The sequence below is a fragment of the Platalea leucorodia genome, assembly GCF_965183815.1.
Source record: "Platalea leucorodia genome assembly, chromosome: 1".
In the NCBI taxonomy this organism is placed as follows: Eukaryota; Metazoa; Chordata; class Aves; order Pelecaniformes; family Threskiornithidae; genus Platalea; species Platalea leucorodia.
In genome coordinates this window covers 150,900,905-150,919,250 of record NC_138823.1, presented here as the reverse complement: position 1 = coordinate 150,919,250, position 18,346 = coordinate 150,900,905, and the positions used below count along the sequence as shown (strand labels likewise).

The 18,346-nt window shown below is 42.9% G+C and overlaps 1 protein-coding gene across 1 annotated transcript in view; it reads left to right on the top strand.

The window, feature by feature from the left end:
* Positions 1-18,346, top strand: part of MKX (mohawk homeobox) — a gene marked incomplete at both ends in the record, with an annotated part of 44,065 nt that overhangs the window by 9,705 nt on the left and 16,014 nt on the right. The window contains one exon of the mRNA XM_082327320.1: positions 885-1,220. Within this exon, the coding sequence (XP_082183446.1) occupies positions 885-1,220 (336 nt within the window). The remainder of the gene's footprint in view (positions 1-884; positions 1,221-18,346) is intronic.

Genomic DNA, 18,346 nt, shown 5'->3' with positions numbered 1-18,346 from the left:
TTGACTGGTACTTTCCTTGATGGAAGGGCTATAGCAATATCACATCATTAACAAGAGAATCTGATTAACAAGACAATGTGATTAATTTCAGTGGAGCTTATTATATGGTAAACTGAATATTAATGTTATTTATTTCATGTATTTTACCAGCAAACATTTTCCTTAAAAGGTGCACTGAAATTCTTACCCAAATTAACAAATGTAAGAATTTTTTAAATAGCACCTTCTATTTTTTAATAGAACATTTGTATTAATTATGTCTGCGGGCACTTTTTTTAGTCAGTTGTGACAGGGGGATACATTGACAGGAACAAATGCTGCAGAACATTGTCAGAAATGTGTGTGTGAATTTTTAGAAGAATATGTTTCAACTTGTACTCAGTTTCAATTCTCTGTTCTGATTTCAGTTTGTACGCGCATTTCTTTGGTTTGTACTTCCCTTTAAAAGATTGGTTGCAGGACAATTAAAAGAGTACAGTTTAAGCAAATACACTTAAATACGTCATAGTCCTCAGGAGAAGCAAATTTCAAGTTACGATAGTAAGAATCCAGCTTATTCACCCAGATTTTGAAATGTTTGTCATTGATTTAGGGCACTTCTCAGTTTTTTTCTACCTGCCTTGCGTTGCTCATGAACAAATTAGACCCAGACACTGTTTTCTACAGTTCATTAATTTGTAATAGCTGGAGCATCTGAGAACCCTGGGAACTACTGTGAGCAATGTGTGAACAGAAGAAAATGAAAATAATTGTCTACTGCTGAAGTCTAAAATTATTTGTCTAGGTTTAGTTATATTTATAGCAATTTAAAACATGTAGAGAAAGCGTCTTGTTAAATACTAGGTATTCAATGCAATACTGTATCTTTCTTCCTTTGTTTTTAGATGGCGAAAATCCTCCAAGAAACCATATGAATGAAGGGGGATATAACAAACCAGTTCATCACACTGTGATTAAAACTGAAAGTTCAGTAATAAAAACGGGAGTGAGACCAGAAACAAGTGCCAATGAGGATTACGTGTCACCCCCCAAATACAAAAGCAGCTTATTGAATCGTTACCTAAATGACTCACTGAGACATGTCATGGCTACTAATGCAGCTATGATGGAAAAAACAAGGCAAAGGAATCACTCTGGTTCATTTAGTTCCAATGAATTTGAGGAGGAATTGGTGTCTCCGTCATCATCAGAGACAGAAGGCAATTTTGTCTACCGGACAGGTAAGGGATTCTTTCTGCTTCATTTCTAATACAGCTGGCTCTGGTGGATGGTGTCACGTGGAGTGGGTGTCACCTGATTGTGCCTTTTATGAGAGTAGATCACTCCTCATTCGCTGGAGAAGTTCTATCAGCAGTATTGAAGTTAAATGTTGTTGTTGACCGCTAATGAAGCTGGTTTGCTTTTTGAATGGAGCTATGGGGCCGATTTTTGCACGGACACTTACAGGCCGTTTTTGTCAGCGCTAAGACAAGCCTAAAGAAGAAAAAAACTCTTGAGCATTCTATTACAATAAGGGAGGACTAGAGGAGGACTAAAGTACTCCATGGCCCCGGCTGGGAGGAAGAGGAGGGCTTTGAAATTTCAAGGTGGCTGTCTGTGATGCTTACATGAGCCATATGCCCCGCAACAGAGGGCACATGAACACCTTCCCCTGTTGTACAATGTCTTTTCTGTCCCCGGAGTGCCTTCTCCGGTGTGTGGCCCTTTGGTGCTCATGCATCTCTTAGGAATGCATGGATTAGTTGAGGTTAATTTCTGCATCACTCTCCAGACACAGTGCACTGAGCTAAGGGGCCGCAGACTTGACCATTAAATATCTTGTCTTACTGGTTTTTTTTGAAGGGTTACACATAATTTATTATTTTAATCTTATCAATAAAAACGTAAAAGAATGATTTATATTATCCGTTGTGTTACAAGTCAGAGGAAGGCACATGGGACTGCCTGGTTCATGCCAGTAAATTGCTGTAAATCAGGGCAAGATCAGGACCTGCTCAGGTCCCTGTGGGGCAGTGAGTGCTGGAAGGCTCCTCTTGTGAAGCTTGTTCTGTATTTTTTTGGGGACATAAGGCAAAGGCTGGCGCCTTATCTTTGAAAAAAATGAAGTTTTGCATCCCACGCTCTGGAGGTCTCCACCAGCGTCTCGGGGTTTCCACTCATTGCAGCAGCCCTTCGTGTTGTCCCAGGGCCTTTCTCGGGGGGGTTATTCTGCTAGGGACCACCCTGCAGGCAGCATCACTTTTGGGATGGATGAATATTGATGAAAAGTACTAGAGGGCTTTCCACTAAAGTTAGTACAGATTTAGATGTTGTACTCGGTTCCCCTTCGCTTACCTGGCAGGCAGGTTCAGGTGCCCCTCGCCTTTGCAGCCTCTCAAGTTTGCAGCCTTTGCCCTCTTTTTCCTGGCACGTTTCATGTGATTTTTTTGTCCCTGTGGAGGGACCACAGGGAGGCTGAATGCTCTGGTGGGGGTAGGAGGACGTTGGTGCCTGCAGGTCATCTAGGGATGACCGAGGGGGGTGTGGGGGCCCCATAGAGAAATGGGATCTCGTGGGGAGCAAGAATAGTGCATGCACGACGAAGAAGTTTCAAAATTAACTCTCACTGTTCATTTAGCTTTTTTTTCAACATACCAAATGCATTTGGTCCGCATTACAGGCGTATTGTCTGCCAAGTTTTATTTTTAAGTGAAAAGTTACTCAAGAACAGATGCAGCAGCTCAGATATGTAAACTTCTGTTTTTCTGTACTTTTATACCATAACTTAAAAATGGACACAATGACTTTTTAAAAAATTTTAATAAATTTGCTACTGGATTAAGTTCTTCTTGCCAAGTTTCAAGCTGCACTGAAAAATATGGTCTTTAATGAGAAGGCTGAGACAGGCACACTGTAACTGTGTGAGTTCACAAGCTGGGCTGGAATGACTCAAAACCAGTATATTTGTCCTTAAAGTTCGTAACTGACATTCCTGGAACTCCTCTTGAGATCATCTTTAAGTCAGTACTTAAATATCTTTGTTAATGTTTTGAGGTGTTATGGCCTTTGATGAGAACACACCAGCAGCTCTCAGGATATAGTTTTATTCTTTTTACACTTCCAAAGCAGACAAGCAGTAGCCTGCTGGTAGAAAGAAAAAGATCTTGTATGCACACTATGTTATTTGGTATATCCTTCCTATATACATGTGCACATTTAGGAAATAATAGGTACAAATAAGCTTTTTTCAGCTACAAGATTACAGTCCCGTTAATGGTTTTCTGATGATGTTACAACATGCAGGAATTGAGCCCTTCACGAACAAAGCAGATATTTTCAAGTTATCATCCATTCATGAAATCTATTTACAAATAGATGAAATTGTCCAAATGATTGTTAGATAGGAAGAGATAAGTAAGGACCTTTTATTTTTTTAATGTCTTTTCTCTGTTATTTGAATACCTGGGATGGCAGTTCTCAGTGCAGTCGTGTAGCAAACCTGTATCTGTGTGCTCAAAAATACCTGCCATCCATTTTGGTTAAGCAAAATATGGGTATGTCTGACTGTACCACTCACGCCTTCCTGAAAGCAGCAAGTGTGTTTTTAAGTAAGATATCACCGCTTATAAGGAGCTTCCTGCTGCTATTTTTTGTTAAGTGAAACAGCTTATTTTTAACACAAAGGGGTTGAAGCAGAATTGTGAAGTCCCTACTAGTCAAAAAGCGCAGAGTGAAAACTGATTGATTGACATTTTATTTTTGAGAAACGTTTGGCAAGGTTGCTGTGCTCCTAAGAGCAGGCAGTCATTGGTGTTGAAGCAAATTCTTTATTGTGCTTCCCTGGAAAAGCAACTTTTCGTAGCAGATGGTGAGTAGAAAGCTTACTTACTGCATCTGGTTCATGTTATGGGCCGGACCCTGATTTCAGGTATATCAGTGTGTCCAGAGCAACTTGGCTGGCCCAGTGCCCAGGGTCAGCATGGCCACGTGCGTCTCAACAGCCTGCGCCAAATTAACAGGGTACGAGTGCAGCGTCCAATGACAAAAATAAGAAATTGCAGTTTAAAGTTTATAAGGAAAACGGGTTGTACAGTTTCCCATTTCAGTCATTAACATGCTTATAAACACAGGACCATATGCTACTCTAGCTTCATGCAACTGGGAAATCCCGTGTAAAGATCAAGGACAGGCTATGTAGCCGACTTGTCAGGAGAGCAGCCTGGCTTTATACCTCTGCAGGGTTATTGCGAGCTCCTGGGAAGCGGCTTTAGCGCTGGGGCAGGAGCAGCAAACCCCGCGCCGCGTCCCTCGCAGGTGCGGTGCCCCCGCTGCCGCTTCCCCGGGCCGCTCCGTCCCGCTCCGGTTGTGCGGCCGGGTGAGCCAGGGAGCCGGCGCGGCGGCAGCGCGGGGAGGACGGAGCAGCCGGGAAAGAGCGCGACCGTACTCGGATATGTCACATATGTAAGCGTTTCTGTTGTAAGCTGATATGCTTATGTATATAACGTGACATATGCGAATGTGTACACTTAAGACAGAAAATTTCAGTTCGGATTAATCCTAGTGCAGGTATAATATATAAATATATATAATTGGTCAAATATGTGTCTTAAACTGACCACTGAAAGGCTTGGTTCAGTGTTTTTGTTTAGTTAAAAATCCATGTTGGAGAACAAGTTTTCATTAACTCCTTGGCATGCTGTCATTCACAGCAGGTTCTCTGTGTGACAGCAATAACTAAAACCAGACTTGCCTATCTGTATTTGTTGTGCAAACACACACGGAACAACATTCCGGCTGCAACAAGCGCTCCAGAAATCTAGAAGGAAAAGATCTAATAAAGTTTATAGTGAGGCTGGATGTAAATCTAAAGTGGCAACGTCAGCCTCTGGTTTACGGATCAGTAAAATGCTGACTTTTTCTGTAATCACGCTGCACTGCTGTGCGAGTACCCTATCGTCAGTCACCTGCGGGAACAAAATGTTCTGCATCGTTATCGCACAAGGAAATGAAAAATCCCAGCTTTCTGGGATATCGCTGTCTGGTGAGCTGCTGTTGGTGAACGAAAGCAAAAATTAAAATGAGAGAGAGAGAGATGAAATGGCAGGACAGGGAGTTTTCTAACTTTTTTCTGTAGGCAGATTTTCATTGATTTCACTTTATGTGTTACTTAGCACAGTAGAAAAGCCATAACAAATAAAAATAGTGAGGAAACTAAAGACTTGCAGGCCTGGAAAGGAGGGTGGCTTTAAAAAAAAACTCTTGAATGAGTGGTTGATTTCTGAAGATGTTTGATCTCTATTTTTAGACATTTGTACTCAAGAGTGTGCTCTGTTTCTGATGTTTTCATTACTACTGCCTTTTTTTTCCTCACACCTTCCTTTCTTTCTTTCACTTGGATCCTGCAAAGTTTGTGATTTATAAAGCATGATCCTGGGTCGTTTATTGCAGCAGACTGAGCACCTCTGATGAGACCCTCCGCACGCTGCAGGATCAGGCCCACATTCATACAGAGCACTTAAATGTAAGGGTATAGCCATGCACATAAGTACTATAGAGAGACACACGCAAACTGCAGAACAGTGCTGTGATTTTGTGTGGTCCTTGCCAACTTTTCCTCGCAATTTAACATTTTTAGAAATTAACATGTAATTTAAAAATAAGCTATAAAATTTAAAAGCATAATATGAACACAATGGAACCTGTTTTCAGAAACAACTCGAGGGACCTGCAAAAACTGCTAGTACCAGTGACTTTTGCAAGTTTGATCTAAATGGTGCTGGAGACCTTGGGGATACTTTAAAATAAATGGTAACCTGGGAGAGCTGAAGGAGGTCCTTGTTGCAGATCCTAATGTCATCCAGAAGTGAAATGGAAAAGGGGAATGTCAAGTACAGTATTAAATGCACACAGCAGCATAACTGCAATTTGAAGGTTACACAGCTAAGATCATATTTCTGCAGGAATTTTATTATTACATGACCTGATTCGTCAACACTGAAATAGCATGGAATTGAGGATTGAGGAGAGGATTGCGTTTAATTTGCTGTTCTGTTGTTTTTTCTAAAGAAAGATTAAAAGGAAACGGCTTTACTACAGGGACAGTGTCAGGTTTAATATACCAGATGCGATAGCCCAAACTTGAGAATTTTAAAGCTCCTCCTCACTCCCTGCTAGTTAAGGCGGTTGTTCACTTTTTGCGTTTCTTTCAGTTTGAACAGCAAAAATCAAATAAGCTGTTCTTTAATTCCCTTTAGTTTCTCAGTTTCTCAGTGTTCGAGCTGCAAGGGGAATGGGTCAGGGTGATTTCCACATGACCCTGGAAAACAGTTCTTCATCAAAACGGAATCTTTTCTGTGGAAAGGTAGCAGTTTCAGCCTCTCTTAGGTGGGGGAACAGAGGAAGAGAGCGCTGGGTGGGCTGGGAGCATCGACCGCGCCGGGGGCAGAGCACCCTCCCAAAAGCCTGGGCACCCAGGGGTGCCTGCGGGCAGGGGAGAGCTTTGCCTGGAGCCAGCCCCACCGGGAGGGGAAGCGGGGCTCCTGGCAGCGTTAGCTTTTCTGAGCCATTTCTCTCTACACCCTGCTTTTAGTGGTCAGTTTTGTGGGAAAAGAGAGTCCTTGTTTTCTCACAGGTGCTGGCCGCAAACATTGTGCATCCCTGTTGTATCTGTTTGTTTTCAGATGCAAATGGCTATGAATGTTTTGGGCTTTTTTTTATTTTACTGAAGATTCTGGAGCTTGGGCTACGTGTGGGTCAGATGTGCTTCCAACAGCAGCATGTTTGTGGATATGATTTGGGTATAATTGCTGTGGAGACACCACGGAGCAGAAGAGGTGCGTGTGCGCCTCTGCTGGTTTTGCTTCTGTTAATGTCATGGCAAATGTTCCGCGTACTTCAGTAAAAACTAGCTCGAGCCAGTTGCTTGGCTGCAGAGGATTTTCTTCAAGTCGGCTTGCTTCAGGGCAGCACGTCTCAGGACTCCTGACAGCTTTATCATCGCAGAGAATGAGATGTTCTTGCATGAATGATTTGAAATGGAAAAAATGACAACATCTGACCAAAAAATCAGAGAGACCAAAAAAATCAGGGGATCAGCCATGTTTCCATGGCCACAGGTTGCTGCTGCCCGTGCCGGTACAGCAGCCCGTCTCTGTTTCTCTGAGACCATTAAAATTTCCCAAATGCAAATATTCGCAGCAGCGGCCAAAAAAGCAGCAGACCCCTGCGCTTGCCCAAGACCTCTCTCAGACGCAGCAGGAAAAATATATGGTGCTGTCACCGATTGCTAACAACTATATATTTTAATACTCCTCTTTAGAGTTAGCCAATGCTACAGGCCTCAGCCAGGGCTGTTCCCTGGCAAGCCTCAGGCCTCATTCGTTTAGCGAAGGTGTGTGTTCAAAGAGAAAGAAATATTTATCCCCATTTTCCCATTGTTCAAACTGTCTTCAGAATTATGCTTGGTCTTAAAACCTGGGGGCAGCCCAAATGTGAATGTTTCAGGAAATTATGTGCGTGGAAAAGCACATGATCATAAATCAGACTGTTTTCCAGTTTTAGCTGTAGACTGCATGGCTAGTAATGAATATAATAGGGAAATTAGTAAGAAAATTAGCAGTTAATTTAAAGAGTATTTAAAGAGTGTGTGAAACTACAGCTTGGGAAAACAGATTTAGTGAAATGGATGTGGTTCCTTCTCCCCTTCCACTGCCTGAGCAGGATTTTCCCCAGTAGCCAAATTTCTGTGCAGATCTCTTACAGCAGAAACATCAGGCTTCCATGCTGCCTTGCAGCGTGGTGGCTTTTGCACCGATTCAAGGGACCCTCCGCCTTGCAAACGCCGGCCGGCTGCAGCCACTGGGAGTGATTGCGTGTGTTGCAAAAGGAAGCACTACTCAAACGAGGAGGGCGAAGGGAGGTTTGGGGGGAGGTAACGAGACCAGATAATGGGGAAATGGCCCAACTCGAGTGGAGCAGCAGAAAGCCCTGGGCACTGCAGCCCTGGTGCAGCAGGCAGGGGCAGAGCGGTGCAGTGTCGGGCAGGAGCGCAGGTCTGCATCGTCCCCGTAGCCTGGCCACCCTGCGCTGCGTTGATGTGCATGCAGAGGGACCCTGCCACTGCGGCTTCCCCCTGATCTGCTTCTGGGGGCACGAAGGAGAGTACGTCTGCTCTCTCCCCTACCCAGGAAACCTGGCAGAAAAATGTGATTATCAGCTGCTTGTGCCAAAGAGGTGATGTAGGCCAACGAACATAAAAAATACGGCATGATTTTAAGCATGAAAGAGAGAAAAAGAGGAACAAAACACAAGAGTGTTTGCAAAGACAGAAATGCAGAGACGTGTGCTGTCACCCCATCAGGAGTGGCTTTGAAATCACACACTTAACTTTATATATCACTAATTGCAAAGTGCTTTTGAATGCAAAGCCATGGCTGGAGGCAGATCACCCCAGTGCTGGGTTGCGAGCAACACTTGCACAGGCTCCAGTGCCAAAATGTGCCCATTCTGCTCCTCGGGGCTCACGTGGGTCTCCAGCTGGCTCTGCCCCTGCACCGAGACATCTGCCTGTGGCACCTGCGTGGAGAAGAAAGAAAAATTACAGGGACAAAAACCTTCCTATTTGCCCAGTGAGTTACTCTTACATATGAAATCTATCATCTCCTTCACGAGTAACCGCTGTCTTTGGTGACACTTATTAACATGCTAATCTATGTGCCATGCAGCAAAGTGGGACCAGGAGGGGACGGGGTGCAGGAAAGTCAGGCGCAGGTGGGACGGGGTAGTAGCAGAAGGGGAACGAGGGCTAGACTTTTCACATTCTGCAGCAGTAAATCTAAAGGAATGGCGAGCCCATAAAAGTTTCACTTCTTTCTGGAAAAACGTCTGAATTGAAACTTCATACCTGGCGTGGGGTTCCTGCGTGTCCCAGCCTCCTTCCACTGTTGGGGAGAAATAACGCGACTTTTGGGTTTGCTTGTAGCGCGGACTGTCCCCTGCACAGTGTTACAGTGCTGCTGTTCATGTTGCTGTAGTTAAGGCTGTATCTGTGTTTCCATTAGAACCCTTTTAATCCACAAATTTATGACCCAGCTGTAAAAATTCAATCCAGACTGAAACTTGGCATGGGCAGTGTTCATTCTCCCATCTGTGGAAGGGATTTAAGCAGGTACATCCCCGTAATAACCATCCGAGTTAGGCTTGTAAATTTGGAGCATGATGACTGCTGAATAAAACTGTGAGCTTCTCAGTGGTCCTGGAGTTTGAAATATTTTATGCCCATGGTGAGACTAGTGGAAAGCAGCTTGTTTGTATTCAGTTATATAGCTGTAAATAAAGAAAATGTTTTGGGTTTTTCTGTGTTTGCTTACATGCACAAGCACATGCATTTTCCTTACCATGGCAATGTTTTGATGTAGGTGGCAAATGCTTGAAACTCTGCAGGGTCTTGCTCCAAATCAGGGTTTGATCACTCCCAGGTAGTCTAAGAAATTGTGTTCACGCCAGTGTGAACACTAAAATTTATCTATTGATCGTAATAGAAAAAAAATATGGAAATAAAAAGACCAGATTGTTTTCTTTTGAGTGGGATTTTTGATTGGGCTCTTCTTAAAATATCTTCAAAACTGATTCAGTATTGAACTGCAAAATTAGTTTTATTCACCGTAAATTCCTCCCATTTTAATTTTCTTTTCTAAAAAGCTACACACTGAATGTGCCTGACCAGATAGACTAGTAATCTTATCTGATCCAGCAAATCCTATTTCCCTTTGCAGGTTTGTGGTTTTTGAAAGTCATTCTGTAACTTAAAAAAACTCCTTTATGTGTTTAACTGAAATTTTTTAGGTCATTTGTCCATAATGTGAATACCAGAAACATAATGATGAAAGCAGTTTAGCGAGACCAGACTTCTGATCTTCCATGTGCATTCACAAAGAAGCTTTTGGGAGGGTTTTGGCACAATTTGAGAAGTGGATTGAAGGGATCTCTACGTGGACTAATGTTAGGCTGCGGATGAGTTTATATCTGGCCACTCGGAAAACTCCTTGACTGTATTTGGAAAATGTGGGGAACCTGTGGGTATTGTTTGTGTATGAGATTTTTGCCATCTTGATGGCTCATAAAAACACCTGTTCCAGAAAAGCGTCCCTCATCTTCATCTGTAAAGTTCAATTTCTAATTATCCAAAACCAGAAAAGCAGAGTTGGATTCAGTTTTATTTAATCCACTTCACTCCAAACTTAAAAATTTGGGTATGAGATACAAGGAGTAAATGTGGAATTTATCAGTGATTACTAAAGACCATTTGAGGTCTTTTATGCTTTATGGCATTAAATTGGCATCAGACAGCCACTTTAGATCTGTTAAAGGAGAAATATGTCCTAACAGTCAAAGCATGCAGGAGGCTTGTATAATATAAGTGAGTTTTATGTGAGCTACAAAAAAAAGGAGCAGGAGTTTAAAGCAGGAAAGTAAGTTGGAGAAGTAAACTGCATTGTAGAAAATCTGGAAAAAGTAAAAACAATTCAAACAGAAAGAGATCAGATAAACAGCTAGAGCTGGAACAACTGAAAAGAAACACACAAAAATAGGTAAAGTGAAATTCCAACGAGTCATGAAATGTGCTTTCCTTAATTTTTCACAGTGGCCTTGAAACCTGATGTTGGAGACTCTATCTCTGTTCTTTCACTGATGGCCAGAAGTTGAGGTTATGATGACCAGATCGTTTGGTATGGCACTGACATTTCAAGTTAACAGGGATTGCCAAGACTCTCAGTTATGACACTAAAATACACCACTATTTCTAGGGCCAATTTTCAGTCCCTCCCTCATGCCTCCACATTGATTTAGGCAACAGATGCATGAAAAGCAAAGCAACATTCCACATAATCCCTTAGCTGAAGCTGGGGGAAGGCTGGCTAGTGGGCTGTAGCCAAAATTCCTTAAATGTTACAATGTTTTACATTTCTAAATGTAAAAACTTTCTTTCCAATGTGAGGTACCAGCCAAATGTCTTAGTTACGGTATCTCAGAGTAAAAACTGGCATATGGCCTTGTGGTCATTTGTGGGTATTGACAGATTTACACCATCGAAGATCAAGTTAAATGTTGTCGGTTTCTCCATCTCCCCTTTACTTTGTTGGGCTTTTTTTCTCTCAGTTACTATTTGTCAACTTAAATCCAGTTTGCTGGAAAAATGAAGGCTCTTCACGACCTGGCTCTTCAGGAGCGAATTGCCTCAAATTCTTTCTGCTAGCCAAGGTATTTTGTAATGCATTGCAAAACAGCAGCAGGATTGCTCGCCTTGTGCTAGATTTACTTTGTGGACTAGACACTGTGGGCAGTTTTAATGAGATCTTAGTGTGCTGGGGAATTTGTCTCAGCTGTTGACTTCAGGGAGGCTTTCATCCCAGCTCTTCTAATTGCTCTTCCCACCCTAAGGAGCGGGGTCTGGCTTTGCCCCGTTGTGGGCTAAGCCATGGGGAGCCTGGACCGGCGGCTGCTCGGGGAGCAGATCCTGGAGCTGGTGTGCAAATTACACCGTCTGCTCCCGAGTATTTATGACAGCTTTGCACAGGAGGGGTGGTGGATTGCCCATTACACAGACACACTAAAATTCATTGTCCTACTTTTCTCCCTCTCATGTTGTTTAGCTGGTGTAGCTGCTGGTTACTGCATCGCTAATTCGTTTCCCCGGGATCATCTTCAAATATGAGCTTCCTCCAGAAGGCAACGGCTTTTGTTCCTTTATCAGGGAAAGCTCTGGGTGGCTGTAGCACTGTTTGTGCCAGCAGCAAAAGCAGTGTCAGCAAGAGCCCAGCGTAGCCTGTGAGACTCGTGGCAGCTGGGGGAGCATGGGTGCTGGGTGAAGCCTGAGGCCCTTCCCTGTCTGCAGCATCAGAATTGCAGTTGTTGTGGGCTTCCTAATTATTGAATCTCAGTAGTACTGGATGTTTAGAGACGCTTTTTGAAGGAGGGAGAACCCCTAAAAAAGCTGTCCTGCTCTGGTCAGCTCCAGAGACTGTAGTGGTGTTTGTAAACCATACAATGTCTTATATACACACACGCATACACAGACACACCTATTTCTTCAGCACTTTATTACAATATCTGTGGAATTAAAGCCTGCTGCCTTGGCGTTTTGCTGTACTTACTCCTTCAGCTCAGAGCTGTGCAGTAGTTCACCATGGCAGTGAACTTTGCAAAGCTGGAGGAAAAGCGGCTCCCAATTGTGTTATCCACAAATGATGAGATATCTCCCTTTCAAATCCCATACATCACCGAAGTGCTTACTCTGGCTTGCCCAGCAAAGCCCAAAATCCTATTCATGGAGGTCAGCAGAGAAGACGAGGCTGACCTGCAGGTATTGATCCCAGTGATCCTTTGTTTTATGCAAAGGCCTTTTTTGCTAGCTAAACCAAAGTAAAGAAATGCTTGTTTAAACATTTTAAATGAATAAAAATGGCAGGCATCTTTATAAGCCTGTTTTCCTTTTAGTACTGTCTTTCAGCATTTCTGCTGCTGTTTTCACTCGTTGTCTAATGAGACTGAGTGATAACGTCTCCTGGCTACAACCGCACATAAGCATTAATTTGTGTTTGTTACATTTGTTGTGGATCTGTATAGAGAAAACGTCATTAATATTTCTCAGTCCTCTGTACCTCATTCAACTCACTTACAGATTCACATCCCTGATTCTCTGCCCTGTTACTTCAGACGGGGCTAATAATTACATCTGATATCTGACTCAAAGTGCCTTCAGCTTTACCTGATAATCGATGGACAGGCACTCAGATGTTTTAAAACCAAGCCTTTGGAAGTGCTTGATGTTGGACAAAGCAAAAATCCAGTTCTGGTCTGGTTTTTGAGTGTTTTGGCCCCAAAGCACGCGACATGGTTTGACACACAATGTTCATGTGTTTGCAAAGCTTTCCAAACTTCATTTGGTGAACTCCAGCTGCTTTCAGTGGGATCTTTGCTCACAGATCAAAGACTGTGACCCTCAGAGAATGTAAGTGCTCATACTTGGGTACTGCTCTTCCTTCATTCCTTGCACGAAATAGGAAAAATAAAGGCTTTATTCAGCCCCACGGTACTGCTGCACTTGCTGAGGTTTGAGGAGCTCTGTCATCTCTCTGCAGCTGATGTGGCTGCTCAGAGACAGCCCTTCCCTACCCAGAGCAGCAGCAACACCCAGCCCAATGTGAGCCCACCAAAACCCTCTCCTGCCTTATGGCCACATCCTCTTTTTGTCCCATCCCAATAGGATGGGCAGCAGCTCCATGCTCCCCCCGGGACCAAAAGTCCTTTAAAGGGGAGCGTGGGACATGGCTCTGCTGGGGCAACCTTGGCTTGAGCTGCTGCCCCCTGCTCACCCACGCCCATGGAGAGGCTGCGTTCCACCACGCAACACCTCCTGTGTACGAAAAACCAGCCCGCAGCCCCGGCTGGGAACAGGAGGTCTCAGCAAAAAGCCAGGTCTTGGGTGAGCTGGGTGAAGGGCAGCAGAGGAGGGTGGGAGCACGGTGTCTGAAGGGGGTTGTGGAGAGCGGTGGGTTTGCGCTGCCCCTTGGGGCACGAGGGACGTGCGTGCCGTGGGTTATCCAGTAACAGAGGCTCACCTTCGTCCTTGGTGAGCCCTGCTCCATCCGAGGATTTCGCTCCCTCGGCCCCTGCGTATCTTTACAGCTGGATTATGGGTTTAGGAAAGTCAGATGCCCCAAGATCACGGATATAGGGTAACTGTTTATAGAGGAGGAGGGAGAAAATCAACAAATTCCTGTGATATATTGTATGTCATTTGTACGTGACACTCCGAGACCTTCAAATGCTTAAACTAAAGACCTAAATATAATTTAGTTAGTAAAAATATACCTTAGTTATAATAAAATGATAATAGTGGAACTTGGCAACAGAGCAGCTAATAAATACTACACTTTTGAAATGTGCCTGGGATCCAAGTACATACTCTTTTACTGTGTAGTTAAAGCATGTGGCAGGACATGCTAGACCAAGATTTTCTTTTTGTCTTTCCAGTGGAAAACTAAAGTTCTTTGTTTAAGTGAAGCCCGTTGGGAATTTTTCTTAAGTAAAACAAGGAGCTAAAGAATTCCATTCCCCTTTGCCAACTTTTTTCCTCCTTCAAGCCAAATTATCGATTAATGGGGCATTAAATATCAAATACTGCCTAGTTATATTCATACCCTTTTTTATTTAGGCTCCTTCAATACTTTCTCATTGGTGCTTCAAACACAGCTGAATTAGAAGATGAGATACTTTATCAGGGAAATACTACCCATTCTAAACCTTTTGGCCTTATAAAAATAAAGGTCAGTAATAGTAAAGTCATTAAATTTCCATACTTAACCCTATTTCTGACTTTTTAAAAGAAAAAATATCTATACTCCTTTAAGATCTTCTTCTTCCTGAGCTTCATTCTTTGCCTTCTTCATTAGCTGTCTCCATTTCGGTACCCTATCGTTTTGCCAGCAGAGCAGCCAAGTGAATGCTTGACCATATTTTTGTCTGGCTCTAGTGAAACCGTGATCTGACAATAGAATACTTTTCTCTGGGTTTTCCTTCTTCCCCTGGGGAACCATACTTCAAGGGCAACCTGCTTGTCCAGCATATGAACATGTGGAAAATCTACTGCTATGCACTAATGATTTTCAGATGGGCAATTGTTGCTGAAAATCATCCCAAGAGCAGCAGCTTCTCCACTGTAGCACCTAACCGCTTTGGGATCGCATTGCTCGTAGCTGATCTGGAATAAACCCTTTGCATTTATGTATAAGGTGGTGACATGTGCTGCATCACATGTGTAGTAACAAAATTTAGGGGAAAAGGAGGTAAAAGTTACCGTTGTGGTTCTTTTTTGGCCATTGCAACATGCATCAAAATCTGACACTTATTCTAGCTTGAAAACATAAATGTAGGAAAAAGTCAAGCTATGCCAAAGATCCACGACAGCAAGGCAGAAGCACCCTAAATATTGGCCACAAATTAATCGCTTTCAAACTTTTGTTTTAAATATTTACAAGGAGACTTGTCACATGCTGGGAAAGAGAAAAACGAGTTTTAAATTTTAAATCATTTCTATTACTGTTCTTCTCAGAACTGCATTCTTTTTAAACAACTTTCACTTTTAATCTGTAATTAAAGCCAAAGTTTTCTTTTAATTTTAAATGCTTGTCCTTGGACTAAAATAACATGGAACATTTTTAAACATTGATCCAAGCTGCTGCAGATACATTTTATTTAAACCACAGAGCCTGCAGTTGGATTCCTCGCTTTGCCAGATCGGCTACGAACTGTAAGTGTGGCAGGAATGACTGTGGAGTCCTGGATGCTGCACTACCAGCAAGGAGGGTTGTTTTTCTGGAGTTGTTCCTCCCTTTGGGCCCTATTCGTGAATGACTTAATCTCTGTGTATGATCAAATGTCATCCAAGTTACTGTGCACAGAAAAATCAAGGAATGCTTCTCTTCCCCACGTTCCTTACATGGAATTGCTGTGCCTGCCCGGCAAGCAGTTGGAGAGCAGAAAGGGTGGGAAGCGAGCAGCAGCAAAAACACACACAAAAAAACACCAGAAGCAATATAAAAAGAGTGAGACAAGGAAAACAGAGACAATTTTGAAAGACTGGGTGTGCAAGTTGGATTGGGCCGTGCATAGACAGCTCCAGCTCGCCCAGGCAGCACTAGCTGGAGGGGAGCCGGGCTTTCAACTGGGGGGTGTTACAGGGGTGATAATTCACTGTGAAAAAGAAAAGCGTTCCCCAGTATTTTCTCTGGAGTGTTGGCCATAAAGATGATTTCTAGTGCATGTTTCTATTAGCTTGTTTCGTCTTTAAAGCAAGCATTTACTGTTTTGATGGGCAGATCTCAAGAAGTTCAGGGAATCGATGCTGCTTAGTCTTTTATCCTCTTGACCTAATTGCTTGTGTGGTGTAATTCTGTCCTTTCACAGGATGTTAAACCACTTCACTTGGAAGCCAAGATGGAGATTTTCGTTAGTTGTGGTATTAATTACATGATGCATGCCATACAAGGAACTTTTCTTGTGAGGTTTTGGTATTTTCTTAGAGATCCAGCAGAATACAGGGGGTGAAGCGGTGCATAACTGTCTCTGCATGTATAGTTCTCTTCCTTTTAAGTTTCAACAAAGTTTTCACTTATGTTAGGTGCCATTCTCAGTTAAGACTGAAGAAAGGACTTACATTATCTGAGTTGTTTTTCTCATCACCAACACCCAGCGGCCACCGCAAGAAATTCTGTCTGTTGCTCTGTGCCCTGGTGTGGGGACAGATTGCTATAGCAGGACTCCCACACCAAACAGTAACTGGTAGCAAATGGGGAATAACTTTGCTCAGGCGCTGAACTCCTCCAGCTGTGAATGGAAGGTACACTTGTTTGTCCGGGGCAGTGACTGGAATAGTCATTTACCTCTTTTTGAGACACTTTCCATCCCTTTAGTACTGACAATGGACTTAAAAGGTGTACCTCACTTTTCAGGTAGGTTATGGCTGGAGTATCATTTCAGTTCTAGGAGGCAAAAGATAGAAGAAAGGATGGAGAGCGAAGGGAAAAAGGAAAACTCACACCCAGGAAATAAATACAGGTGGGAAAATAAAGAACAGAAACTTTTGGAAGATTGTAGAGACAAGAGTGCTGGGCAAGGATGGGGAAAGGGGAATGCAGAATTGAGGACAAGAACAAAAAGGAAGAGGAAAGGGGAGAGCAATGGAGGGGAAGGAAGAGGAAAGAAAAGACATCAAAGGGATGAAGGTAAGATGGTAAAATACTGGGGAAGCAGATAAGATGGAAATACTGATAAGAATCTGGAGTGTAACGGGGAAGGGCTCTAGAATAAACTAGAGAAGGATAGGAGATATTAGCATTTTTCACAGTCCAAAATGAGAAGTGTGGACTGAGAATGACATTTTCCTTTTCTAAGTGTTTGACAAATGAGGGTAGATAAGCATGCAAGATATTGCCACTCTTCTTAGAAGGCACCTTTGAATCTAATTGCTATGTCTTGGCTTTTTTTTCCATGTTACACAGGCTCAGAGCAAATACACTTCTAGAACAGAGTATGACCTTGCTTGGAATACAAAGCAAATGAATCCAAACTGTTGCTCACAACTCAGGGGAAAAAAAACCAGAACTTAGTCCAAGGCTGGGAAATACTCTAGTTCTGGTGGCGGCGGCAGTGGTGGTGAAGGGTGTCTGTTTGTATTGGGCGTGTGGTTATTAATTTCCCAGTTTCTTGGTACATCCACAATCCCTGACTAAGCCGGACACAAAAGTATAGAAGAGTTTTCATACTTTGGCTTAATCATACCCAACCCAGACTTCGGCGCATCCCACCAAGACCTGTTTTGAAAACTGTAACTAGTTTTCAGGCTACTGTAAGACAGTTTGGCCAAATGTGGAGGCTTCTATGACCCAGCGTTCCTGAAAGTTTGAACTTCTCCCAGATCTACGTCTTTCTGTAAATTTTGCAGATCACATCTCCCGTTTGAAAATTTTTCAAGTAATCATCTGTAAGTTGCAGGCAGAAAATCTTCTCAACCTATTGCATAGTTGGCTGAGGGCAACATCTTTGTGTTCCTCTGAGATGAGCATCAGTCAGTAGCATAGAAAGGACATCACCTGGGATGGACCAATAGTCTGATCTTGCATGGCAAATCATGCATTCCTATATAGTTCATGATGTTAATGAACCTAAAATATGTCATACCAGATCAGATTATACATATAATTTTCAAGTTCAACATAAGGTTTTGTTTCTTTTTCCCCCATCATTTTTTAAAGAAACAGAGTTTATCTGAATTAAAAACATGATTGGTGATGACGAGTGGGTGGTTCTGTTTACCCTGCCACATTATATAGTACCACTTTTACTCCTTGTTTGGATAGCAGTCACAAGACCCAGATATCAAGCTGTGAAAGTATTTTTCTTGCAGCAGCCTTTCTTTTTTTGGCAGGCAGTGGCTTTGGAGATGCCTCGCATTTTGTCATGTGATTGGACTGCTGATGAGGTTTCTGTGCTGCCTCATTTTCCTGGATTCCATCTGAATTAACTCTTCTTTGGGTTGCGATCGTTAGCATGCTTCTGAATGAGCAGGGTTTTGCATCATAGTGTAATGAGCTCCTAATACTTAGTCTCTGTAAGAAAACAGCCCGTAAATAAGGAATTTGCTGCATTTGTTCCACGTGACAGAAATCTGTTTTCTGTACCTCCAGCTGTCCACATCGAAAACACATTCCTTCTTCGCAGTAATATTCCTTCCTGAAACAAGGGAAAATGAGGGGAAATGACTAGTATATAATCGTTCCACCTAAAAACATTCAGCTTAGTCTTGTAA